Source organism: Neoarius graeffei, chromosome 14 (assembly GCF_027579695.1).
Source record: "Neoarius graeffei isolate fNeoGra1 chromosome 14, fNeoGra1.pri, whole genome shotgun sequence".
NCBI classification, from domain to species: Eukaryota; Metazoa; Chordata; class Actinopteri; order Siluriformes; family Ariidae; genus Neoarius; species Neoarius graeffei.
This window is the reverse complement of record NC_083582.1, coordinates 2,775,878-2,788,261: the sequence shown is the minus strand read 5'-3', so window position 1 is coordinate 2,788,261 and position 12,384 is coordinate 2,775,878. Positions and strand designations below refer to the sequence as shown.

The following is a 12,384-nucleotide window of genomic DNA, read 5'->3' as shown; positions in this document are numbered from 1 at the left end:
CTTTGCAAGTTGATTCCAGTCTCGGTGCACATGAAGCGAACGCACGCTTTCCATAAGTATCGGTTCTGTAACGTGGCGTAGAAAGAACGATGATGTTATTACTGTTAGAGCGTAGTGTCCGTAGTGGCTTCTTCACCACCAGTAGATCACTCAGTACGTTTACATGCACATCCAAATCGAGCTGCTGTCGGTAATCGAGCTAAGGGTCCCAGCAGGGTGCCAGAGAAATCCAATCCTACATGCACACAAGGAAATCGAGCTATTGTGTGAGGTACATTGTGCACCCGAGCCACAGGTGGCGCTACACGCCCCATCGTGTTGGTACACTTCCGGTTGTCATCATGAAGAAGAGCTATTCAAGAGTATAAACAAAGTTATCAGTTCCATGTTCACAAGAAGAACAACGATGAGGACAGCAACATCGAGAGAGAGAAGATGGACAACAATGAAGCAGCTCAGCACTTGCTGAACATTCTGTACACCATCGTGTTGTGTTTCCCGCTTGTGGTCTCGTCACTCGTCACTTCCGGAAGGGGCAGTGCTGAAGTAAGTAGCTCGACTATGTAGCTCGATAGGGTTTACATGCACTAAGTAGCTCGGCTACAATCGCATAATCTAGGTCGCGTAGCTCGATTACGAGAAATCCAGTTCGGTTCGATTTCAGCCGAGCTAAGGTGTTTCCATGGCATTTAGAACTTCGATTTCAGTCGAGCTACGGCAGAAATTCGATTTTCTCTATGTGCATGTAAACGCACTGACTGAGATATGATGGTGCCAATCCATTGAGTACTTTGAAGGTCATCAACAAGATCTTAAATATTCTTCTCTTCTTCACTGTCATGAAGTGAGCATAAGACAGGTGTGATGTGGTCATATTTCTTCTTCAAAGTAACCATCTTTGCAGCTGCATTTTGGATGCGCTGCAATTTCGACAAGTCCTTATCAGGGAGGCCATACAGCACACTGTTGCAGCAGTCCAGCTTGGATGTTATGAATGCATGTACAAGCTTTTCCGTGGCAGCAGTGTCAAGATATTTTCTAATCTGACCAATACGTCTGAGAGAATGTGAAGTCAGACTTTTCTGATGATAAGATGCTTCTACTGACCATTGAGTCCCCAGATATCACATTCTACCTGGTTTGGCTGCTGAAGAATCAAACCTGACCTTGGACGAAACGTAGCCCATGTTCTGAGTGGGTGCCCAATCTGGATTATTTCTATCGTATAATTTTGCTGGCGCTCCTAGAAGCGAAACAGTAATACACGTGTTAAAATTATAAGAATGACCGAGTGAACCATGACAAGAGAGAACGCTCATTTTATAGCAAAATTCTACCAACACTAAATAAAATTATTCCATGATATTATTGAGAAAGCTTTTGAATCTCACCTGAGATAAAATGATGACTGCGAACACGAGCTGTTTTGGTTTTAGCCTCTGTTAGATCAGCCCTGCCGGTGTTGTTCAGCCGCGCTCATCTCCTCTCAGTACTAAGCCTCAGAGTTTCCTCGCCCTCTTTCTGAATCACGGACTAAATTCTAAAAAATCAGAATGTGTGACGGACACGAGTACTTTTGTGACCACAACCATATACAGCACAAAGGTACGGCAGAGCTAAAAGAACGCTTAAAGCAGTGGAAAAAAACAAAGAGAAATGCGCACGCGTGACTATGTTTTGTATGGAATCTCGCTTGACCCCACATTTCTATATCCACCAACATGGCCGACATCCGGGTTTCTATTTTGCTTTGACGTCACTTGCAAGTCAAGGATAAACCGCCTCAGAGGTACTGAGGGGGAGGGGAGGGGCTCAGTGGGGAGGACTCTGGGTTATTGCTGGGTTTCACGTGACGTCACATCCGCCTCATTAGTTATTCAAAACTTTAGCTGGTGGTCGACCAAAGCTCAGGTGACAAAGCGTTTGTACGGAGAAGGTGCATCGCTCCATGAAAAATGCGTTACGCTTGCGTTGTTTTAGGTTGTTCGAATTGATCAAACCATCAAACTGATAAAAGTTTCTTCAGGGTTCCCCGTGAACTAATAAAGGGTGAACGAACACAGGATTTCACACAAAGACGTGGAGAAAGGTGGCTTTTGACCCTCTGACTGAACTCGAAGGGAGCCGAGTCGAAGCGTGCTGGAGTTTGCAGTGATCGCTTGGTGAAAGGTTTGTATTTCCCTCTCAGCTCCGTCCTTAGTGTTTTCCAAGGACTTTTCTTGCTATGTGTCGTTATTTTACGGTCCTTTTTTTTAGTCCTGAAGCGCTGAAGTTTCTTTGTTTACTCCTCACAAAGTCCGTATGCATGAAGGTCGCGACAAAATTCTTCCCCAGCCGTACAGTTACACTGCGCCGTGATCACTTCTCCGTCTTGTTTAACTCAGATCCAGGTCTTTAAAGGGGTTTCTGATGATCTTTGTGAATGAGTTAGCTGAGAGATAAGAGCCAACACAAGTGAGAATCAAGCCAACTGGTGTTTGTTTACACTTCAACCTGCAGCGCTTCGTTGTAAAGACACGAACAAAAAGCTTTAAAAAAACCCAACACACTTCCACGGGCAAAAACAATCCAGGGTTCACTGGGCAGCGACTTGATCCTGAGGTCCTTTACCCAGCCACATACAGAACAGCTGTAAGCCTCCATACTCTTCCACACTTTCATCTGTTCTGCGGTGTAGAAGGACGTCTGCAACACCAGATAGTTGGAGATGTCGGGGAACTCGACTGAAGGGTCGTTTTCCAGATCATATAACAGATCCTTCTTCCCCAGACTGTAGGGGTCGATTCCACTGCACACAGCGATCTTCTGAATAGATCTAAAGCCAGCAGTGGTTTCTAGATTACGAGCGTACTCTGATAACTTATCGCTGGTTATTTGCACCACGGCAGCCGTTTAGACCACCAGCTATTTCACTTCCGGTAAAACCACTAAGAAAAGTCATGTGACTGAAACCCAGCAATTGATCAGGTCAGGGGTTAAAGCCCCAACACCACCAAGCTGACAGGAGGCCATATCATGGCTGACTGTGACCTCTGACCCCAACTTCCTCACAACATGTGATAAACAAAGAAGTGAATCTGATTGTGCTGTAAATGTGACGAATACAGACTTCACTTTCAACTTCCCTCAAACGAGAGAGACTCGTATCATGTTTTATTTAGTAAGACTCCAAATCATTTCTAACACTCACTGCTGCCAGCAAACACACACACACACACACACACACACACACACACACAAACCAGAGCCAAGCAGTAGCTGATCAGTTGTCCCCAGGGTGTGTGTGTGTGTGTGTGTGTATTTGGATACTCTCACTTCCTGTAACTGCATTTTTTAGAAAAGAAAATCAAATGAAGACAGATTGTTAATGACTTCTGCAGACGGCTGCTTGCTGTATTTTCCAACCACAGATACAACTGTGACGCAAAAGTGTGTGTGTGTTAAATAAATACCATAATCACACACATTAGGCATTATTGAGCACACACACACACACACACACACAGTTTCTGCTTCCTTGGCCAATCTTCCGTTCCCTTCTTTTCTTTTATAGGATGCAGATTTACACACAGACCAACAGAAAAAAATTCACAGACAGACAGACAGACAGACAGACAGACAGGTGGTCCTGGCTCAGGCTTGGGTTGAGTTTGTAGATTTATGTGTCGTTCAAATGCTGCAGTCGTCTGAAACCTGTAAACTGGAATTTCTGACCTCCGACTCAGAGAAACCCAGGAAAACATCCCTCAACGTGAAATTCCAACTCAGAAACTCGCAACGTTCTCCTCAACCTGGAGTTCAGAGAGCGATGTCAGACGGTTAGCTGGCTAGCATCAAAATTAAACGTGGCGGCATCTGTGATTTTTTTTCTTCACTTTGTGGCTCAAACACACTGAGGTGAAAAGGATATGACTTCCTGTTTCTGAGGGAAATCAAATGCAACACAATCTGGCATGCTAACTGCTAAATAACTGCTAATGTGGTGAGATGGAGGTTATGGCATTGAATCCAGAATCACATGTTCTTCACATGTTCTTCTCTCAAACATGAGTGTTTCTCTACTCTGTGCGTCTGGTTCTTATAAAGGAAACAATGTTTAAAACGGTCAATGACAAACAATCATCACACACACACACACACACACACACACACACACACACACGTATCTGCATTTCAGTGGAGTCAGACTTTAATCAGAGAACACACTCCTGCTGCACACACTCTCTCAAGATGATGGTCTAAAGACATCTAAGAACAAACTGAGACCAAGAATCAAATCAAACCCACATTCCACTGTCCTCTAACACACACACACACACACACACACACACACACACACACACACACACACACATATATTATGCTTGAGAAAAGGTAATTCTGCTTGGATCAGCTGATTGTTGTGATTTGTGGTGTTCCAAACAGTTTTGCCCACGGTGGAGTTACAGTGTGCCCTCTGGTGGACAAACTACACAACGACACTCATAACATGGTTGAAGGATCCATCTTCTGTCTTTTTATCTATCCATCCATCCATTATCTGTAGCCGCTTTATCCTGTTCTACAGGGTCGCAGGCGAGCTGGATCCTATCCCAGCTGACTACGGGCGAAAGGCGGGGTTCACCCTGGACAAGTCGCCAGGTCATCACAGGGCTGACACATAGACACAGACAACCATTCACACTCACATTCACACCTACGCTCAATTTAGAGTCACCAGTTAACCTAACCTGCATGTCTTTGGACTGTGGGGGAAACCGGAGCACCCGGAGGAAACCCACGCGGACACGGGGAGAACATGCAAACTCCACACAGAAAGGCCCTCGCCGGCCACGGGGCTCGAACCCAGGACCTTCTTGCTGTGAGGCGACAGCGCTAACCACTACACCACCATGCCGCCCGGTGTACTTCTGCGTTGTGTTGTGACAAAGAGAGAGGGATTAGAGAGAGGGATTATGGGTACATGCTGCTTTTTGAGACACTTTGTGCATCCTGCACATCTACAGCGCTGTCCATCGACCTCCAGGTGAAAGCTGACTGGTTGGTGAGGAGGCATGTCCCGTTGTGTACCCAGAAACACCGTGACATTTCTTCTGCAGGTTTTACGAGTTTCAGAGGAATATTGTTCCAAATTCTAATAAATCAAACATTTCCCTCTGTGGCGGCATGGTGGTGTAGTGGTTAGCGCTGTCGCCTCACAGCAAGAAGGTCCGGGTTCGAGCCCCGTGGCCGGTGAGGGCCTTTCTGTGCGGAGTTTGCATGTTCTCCCCGTGTCCGCGTGGGTTTCCTCCGGGTGCTCCGGTTTCCCCCACAGTCCAAAGACATGCAGGTTAGGTTAACTGGTGACTCTAAATTGACCGTAGGTGTGAATGTGAGTGTGAATGGTTGTCTGTGTCTATGTGTCAGCCCTGTGATGACCTGGCGACTTGTCCAGGGTGAACCCCGCCTTTCACCCGTAGTCAGCTGGGATAGGATCCAGCTCGCCTGTGACCCTGTACAGGATAAAGCGGCTACAGATAATAAGATGAGATGAGAGATTTCCCTCTATGTTTCCAGAATGTTTAGTGTTTTACAGGTTGGTGAAGTTTAATAATCTTTTCCATAAAACACGTCACTGCAGAAGCTCATCAAAAACATGTTCATGTTCATATGGCTCTCAAAATATTTTCAAGCAACATCAGTAAACAATCATATTTATACATTTAATTCTCTCTCTTTCTCTCCCCCTCCCTCTCTCCCCCACTCTCTGTGTGATAGGATATGTGTGTGTGTGTGTGTGTGTGTCGCCACCTTCAGGAAAACAGAGGCACTGCAGGGATTCTTGACTTTCTTGCTGGAAGGTTAAAGCAGATACACAGAGCCTTTATTTTTAAATAAGTTTCTGAGTGGATAGTATCTCCATCCTTGACTCTTGTACGTTGCATAAATGGAAATTTTAAAAAATACTATATTTTTGAGAGTTAAAATCGACTGCAAAGTTGGCATTGGCGCTGCCCCGCTGAGCCAGCCAGCCCTGAGTGCGTGACGTCACAGCGGGAACCGGTTTTAAGGCCGAGGCCTTTTACACAGGGCTCTCAAGCCTCATGCATTGAGAGTGAGACACGCATTTCAACGAGTTCACACGCTCACACGCCACACATGGCATTTCTCACTCTGAGCTTCTCCAATAATCGCACAGAAATTCCTTCAAGCTATCTACAAACGCCACAGCCGCAGGTCACAGCGCTCCTGGGGCGAGTTCAACCGCTGCAACGGTTTGCTACATTTTTCTAATTGTTCCTTATTGATTGGCCGAAACGTGCACCGTTCTGCAAGTGTGTTGAAACGTTTCATGTGTCTTGAACTCGCCACTGTGCTCGGAGCAGCATCAGCCAATCAGAAAATAGATTGTTCTGTTGTCGGGGAGACGTGAGTTTCAGCTACAAGCGCGCACTGCACCTGCAAAATTGTGAGTGAACTTGAGAGCGACCTGGAGCGAACGAGAGAACTGAAGGAACTGGAGAACTGTCGGGACTCAGGACCATCAGGTAATTACTTAATTTATATCAATATTTACTCAGTTACTTTGTAGTTTTACTCTATAGACCAATATTTCTGGTCTACACCTTGTTCAGTGTCGAAAACCTGTGCATTTCAAGCTATCGTAGATAACTGTCTAACTAGCAAGCTAGATGTAAACCAGCTAAAATAGCACACTGTGCTGACGACGATTTAAATGTTCGTTTAGTCAAAGACTGTTTTTCTGGGGATTATAGAATGAATAACTTTGGTTAAGTCGCCTAGGAGCGGTCATGAACAGAGAGGCGTTTTTCATTTTTGTAATCGTTTGTGTCATTTATTTTAGCATGTCAGGGAAGAAACAGAAGAGCCTCCTTTCCTTCTGGGAAGCCAAGGCTCAGAAAACAAAGGCAGGGAGGTCAGTTGATGTGGCTGGTAATGCTCCCCAAGTTTCTCCCTATATGCAAATACATAAGCTCTCTGTTTACTGACCACAAATGACTTATTCAGTTTTGACAGTGAGGATGTCACCAGTGTGAAAGCAGAGGTACTTTATGATGGTTTGTCTGTGAAGATTCTGTTAAAACTGTGGGAGGTGTTTGCCTTTGTGGTTTAAAGGTGGGGTACAAGATTTTTTTCAGGAGTATTTTTTACCATATTGCTTGAAAAGCTCCTCACACCCATGTTGCAAGCAGTACAATAGAAGGTTTGACCCAAAAACGAAATATTTTAATCCAGTCTATAGTGTAAAATAAAGGAAAAACGCCATCCAATCATATCGAGGTACCACCTCAAAATGATTGGATACTGACACGTCAATCAGACTGAAGCCCGTGAGCAGCCCGGCCCTTCTGTGTGTGTGTGTGTGTGTGTGTGTGTGTGTGTGTGTGTGTGTGTGTGAGAGAGCGAGCAGCCCCTCCCCCACCCGCACGCTGTGAGCAGAGTGTCACACAGAAAGCACAGGATTTTCTCAGTGTGCTCCCTCCAAACAACGGGGATTTACACGGAAACGGAAGGAGATATTCACAAAATTCTTTCACAGTGAGCATCACAAGGCTCTCCTGAACACACTGATGTAATATTTTTGTCTGTAGTCTAAAAAATGAGGTCACTAGAGCGAGTTAAAAACAAGTGACTTTTCTGATTTTGCAGTCACAGCGCAGCCACATTTATAGGGGTGGAGACGCGGGGGGTGGGAGCATGGTGAGGGCGGGCGTGTTTCTTTACAAAATATGGCTTGCGGGAACCGTTATTCCAAAATCTCGTACCCCACCTTTAAGTGTCTGATGTTTACTGTATATGTTTGCAGTCTATGTACAGTAGTTAGTAGTTTTATTGAACAGTATATTTATGTGTGCACTTTATGGAGCAGCTTTAAATGTTTTTATACTCTGTATAATGTCAATAAAGGCTTTCTATTCTATTCTATTCTATTCTATTCTATTCATAACTCTAATAGGACAAAAGCTGAATGTGGGTTTTACAACCAGGGCAACCCTCAACCGGCTTCTAGAGGCTGGAGATGTCACTCCACAGCAGGTGGAGAGATTCCACCAGGCTATCTTGGCATTTTTGACAGGGGCAGTTGAATATGCCATGGCAAAACTGCCCCTTAAAGAGAGTCTCCTGAAACACGCCAGGTTTGTGGATGTGCAGCAGAGGGTAGACTGTGAAGTCAATGATGCTGCATACTTTGTGGATCGGTAAGGGTTTAACATTTTAAATCTATTGCAAAGTTTGATCACATTTGCTGAAAAACTAGCCCTTTGTTTCTCCTGGTTAAGTACACATTGTATTCTTTAGGTTCACCAAACTGCTTCCATATCATGAACCCCAAGACCAAGACCAACTTGCAGAGGAGTTTCAGGACTACCAGTTAATGGAGGTCCCAATGCCCGAACACCAAACAGAATTTGACGTTGAGGCTTTCTGGGAAGGCATAAGTTCACTTAAGAATAGGGTAATAAATATCCAGCGCACACACACTGACATGAGCAATTTAATAAGTGTAAAATATGTAGGGGTGTAATTAGGCTTCCTTGTTTTTTCCCCCAAAGGTGAGTGGAATGAGCAGATTTCCCAGGCTGTCTGCAATTGCCAAATTAGTTGTAATTCTCCCCCACTCCAATGCAGATGCTGAGAGGGTTTTTTCCATGGTGGGCTTGAACAAGACCAAAACAAGAAACGCCTTGGCCCTGGACGGAACCCTCTCAGCAATCATGACAGTGAAAATGGCCGGCGTTGAGCCTCATTGCTTTAAATGGGAGTCTCCAGTGTCAGTAATTAAGGCACCTAAATCTGCCACAAACACTTACAACACACAGCATCACTCAAACACACACACACACACACACACACACACACACACACACAATATCCACCATTGTTCAGTGGGGCCCTTTGGAGCTATATTTGTGTTTTTTGCCTTTATTTAATTTGAAATGCAAATGTTTATGCACAATAAAGAACAAAACATATTTTACTGTATTATTATTTGTTATAGAATAAACAAACAGTGTAATTGATCTAATCGAATTTGTTCTTTTTTTAAGTAGCTGGGTTGATGGGACACTGGGAGGGAGGGAGGGTCGGTCGATGGGACACTGGGAGGGACCCCCCACCCCACCAAAAAACAAACAAACAAAATCTCACTCCGAGCAAACTTCAAAACTTGAGAGCCCTGCTTTTACAGCTATAGACCAAAGTCATACAAATAAACATTTATGGTGAAAGTAAGAAATCCCGTTACCGACTCGCTCAACTAAGACTGATTTGACTTCACTGATTGTGGGTTGACTCTCATTAAAACAGGATGGGTGCTATAACTTATGCAACATACATGTACTGTACATGCATGCATTTTCACTGATAAAACGTAAAAGGCTCATTAAATAATCAGATGAACTGAGACAATCACATTCTGAAGCAAATTAAATAATCTTATACCGCTAACTTAAACACACAATACAAGTTACATGGATTAATCTAAATGCAGGTACCTTTTTTTTTTAATCCAAATGCGAGTTGGCGCTTACCCGTCTGTGTTCTCGCTTCTTGAAGGCCGAACCTGTAGCCGATTGTTTTGAAACAGTCTGACTTTCAGTTGTTCGTTCAGTTCTCCGTTCATTCGCTTCTTCCACGTAAGGGCGAGATGGCAGCAATATCCAGTTTAGAAATCAGACGGCTGCTCCACTCATTCTCCATTCTCTCCATTACTGAATATTCCGCCATTACTGCTGGGCTCAGGCAGTTACTAAAACCTGGGATGGAACGGGACGTCACCGGTTTTAGCAGCAACCACAGGGAGGTCACTGCCCGAGCGATAGGTCACGTTCCGTCCCGGGTTTTACCAACAACCCTCAGCTCACACTCCAGGAGGACTGGGGCAACTGAACTCACTTTCCTTTTTAAAAAATAAAATAAATACTTTCCTTTTCTTGTAGTTTTCTTTTCCTTTAATTGTTGGTACTGCACCCTCTTTCAATCCGGGCTTATAGCCAACGCTCCTCAACAGATCAGAGGTCTCATATGAGTCCTCAGTAAAATGTGCAGAGCAGAGGAGAGACCACTTCGTAGGCGCCCAATGTGCCCGTGAACTTCTCACAAAACACATCCAAATCTTTGCAGTTTGAACATTCTTGGGCCGTGAATGCAACGTAAATCCACCTTCTGTCGTGTTGCTGCACCGGCCAGCAACACATCTCCGTGGCATGGCGATAAATTAGCTCAAAATGGAGGGTCGGAGTTGCAGTCAGCTCTGTGTTTTAGTCTAGCGGAAATGGCGAAGAGACCGATAGACTTCCTGCTGTGACGTTACGGACATTAAGGTCATTCACTCAGACCGCTACCTATATAAATCACTTTAATCGTAAAAATTACTATATTAGATTTATTGTTAACGCTTAAAACTATTCCTGTGCCATTCTTGAGGTCTCAAGGCATTTATAAATGAAAGTGAGGCCATGGCTCTGCGTACGTATCTCCTTTAAAGGTACAGCATTTAAAAATGACGGATATTAATAGTACATGCCCTGATTATAATAATGTACACACCTGCAGTCACCTGATTAGATCATAATTAGCTTTAAGAGCTTAAAAGTCCAAAAGCACGACAAGTTTTATTGCACAGGGGAAACCAATATGGCTCCCAGGATGTGAAGTAAACTTGTTGATAGCCAGGCAGCGGAAGTTAAGTGTCACCGATGTAAACACGCTCATTAGTCTGGATTTATTGAGATGAAAGAGAGTGATCTCCGAGTCCGTACAGCGAGCGGAGAAACCAGGAATCTGTATGAACCTCAGGAAAAGGACCATCCACATGTGGGAAATGATTTCAGCTGCGACTCATCAGATGACTAATGATGAAATCGGTGGTGTTTACAAGCACAAAGTCGGGAAGGCAGTGAAAAGGGTCGGGCAGCGACCTGGTGCCGATGTGGAAAGTGCGCCAAGCCGAAAACTGACACTGAGTGTGTTTGTTGTAAAGAGCACCGACTTTTATGTGATACAATACAGGCACAGTCACTGAACTCTTTCACAGATAAACTCGGTCTGGAAACGTGTCTCTCACACACACACACACACACACACACACACACCTGCAGTGGAAATGGATGATAAACAGACCATGATCACCTGTGGGTAGCATGTAGCATGTTAGCATGGGAGCCTGATGTGAGAGGAGCAGCACCAGATGGAGAACTCACACATCAGTAATCAGCCAATTATACACAGAAACTCAGTGTGTGTGTGTGTGTGTGTGTGTGTGTCCATACCAGCTATAAAGCATATTTATTTATTGATTGATTGATTGATTGATTGATTGATTGTGTGAATACAGGTATAGACATGGAGTGCGCTACAGTAGTTTATATGGTGTAAATACCGGTGAGTGACGGCTCGGAGCTGAGTGTGAGTTTATAGCGGCGTGAAGGGCGGAGCACCGGACAACGAAATCTGTGTCTTTATTTTCATAAGATAGATGGGTTTTTATCCGGCGCTTATTTTTAACTTGGTTTTTAAACAGATCGCAGGTTATTTACTCACACATTTTACACTCATCAGGAGCTCCGCTTTGAGACCGTGACTAAATATAAATATTAGCTTTGAATGTTTGCGCTATTGTAGTTGATCAGTTTGCGTGTCCTGACTCCCCGTCCCGTGGACGGTGTTGGAATATCATTCACACAGCGTCGGGTTTGAGTCGAACGCGACCTGCGTAGCCCGAGAGCTCGGCCTGGAGATTCCTTTCAGAGCAGTCGGGCTCAAAACGCTCCTCACAAACAACAGAATTTCTCCCAGAGGAGTGATCTGTTTGTTTCTGAAGTGTGGCCTGTTCCCGAGTTGTGTCGCCGCTGTTTAGCTTGCTGTTTCTGTCACTCGGTTGTCAGCGATGGAACAGAAAAATTGCTTTCCCTTATTTTTGTAACCATGGGCTTTACACGCCGCTATTTTTCAACAATGTTTCGTCCATCTGACTCCATCGCAGTGTCAGCGAGCCAATCAGGATACAGGAAACCCATCAACGATTCTATGTCATGCTGACCTTTGACTCCGCCCACGAAATCTCAGTACGCTGAAGTGAGCGGGAATACAAAAGAATTTTAAAGCTCTGCTTTACGTTACACAGTGTGACAGCACAGCGGAGTCAAAATACATTGTGTAAAAATGTGTAATATTTCCAGCCGATGTTTATTTTTCGGGTGTTGACGGCGCCTCCTACCTGTCTGTATGTGCAGATGATGATCTCCCGCAGGTGATGGTGCATCGGTGTCATCGTCTCACTGACAGAATCCAGCGCAATATCAACCTCCCTCTTCATCCTGTGACCATCAGGGAGGAGTCTGATCAAATGCATCACCACCTGCACACACACACACACACACA

At 44.7% G+C, this 12,384-nt stretch overlaps 1 protein-coding gene across 2 annotated transcripts in view; it reads right to left on the bottom strand.

Moving 5' to 3' along the window:
• The window catches only part of pald1a (phosphatase domain containing paladin 1a), a 67,262-nt gene that overhangs the window by 21,166 nt on the left and 33,712 nt on the right, over window positions 1-12,384 (bottom strand). For both annotated transcript variants that reach the window (XM_060939125.1, XM_060939126.1), the window contains one exon: window positions 12,221-12,361. In XM_060939125.1, coding sequence (XP_060795108.1) covers window positions 12,221-12,361 — 141 coding nt within the window. The remainder of the gene's footprint in view (window positions 1-12,220; window positions 12,362-12,384) is intronic.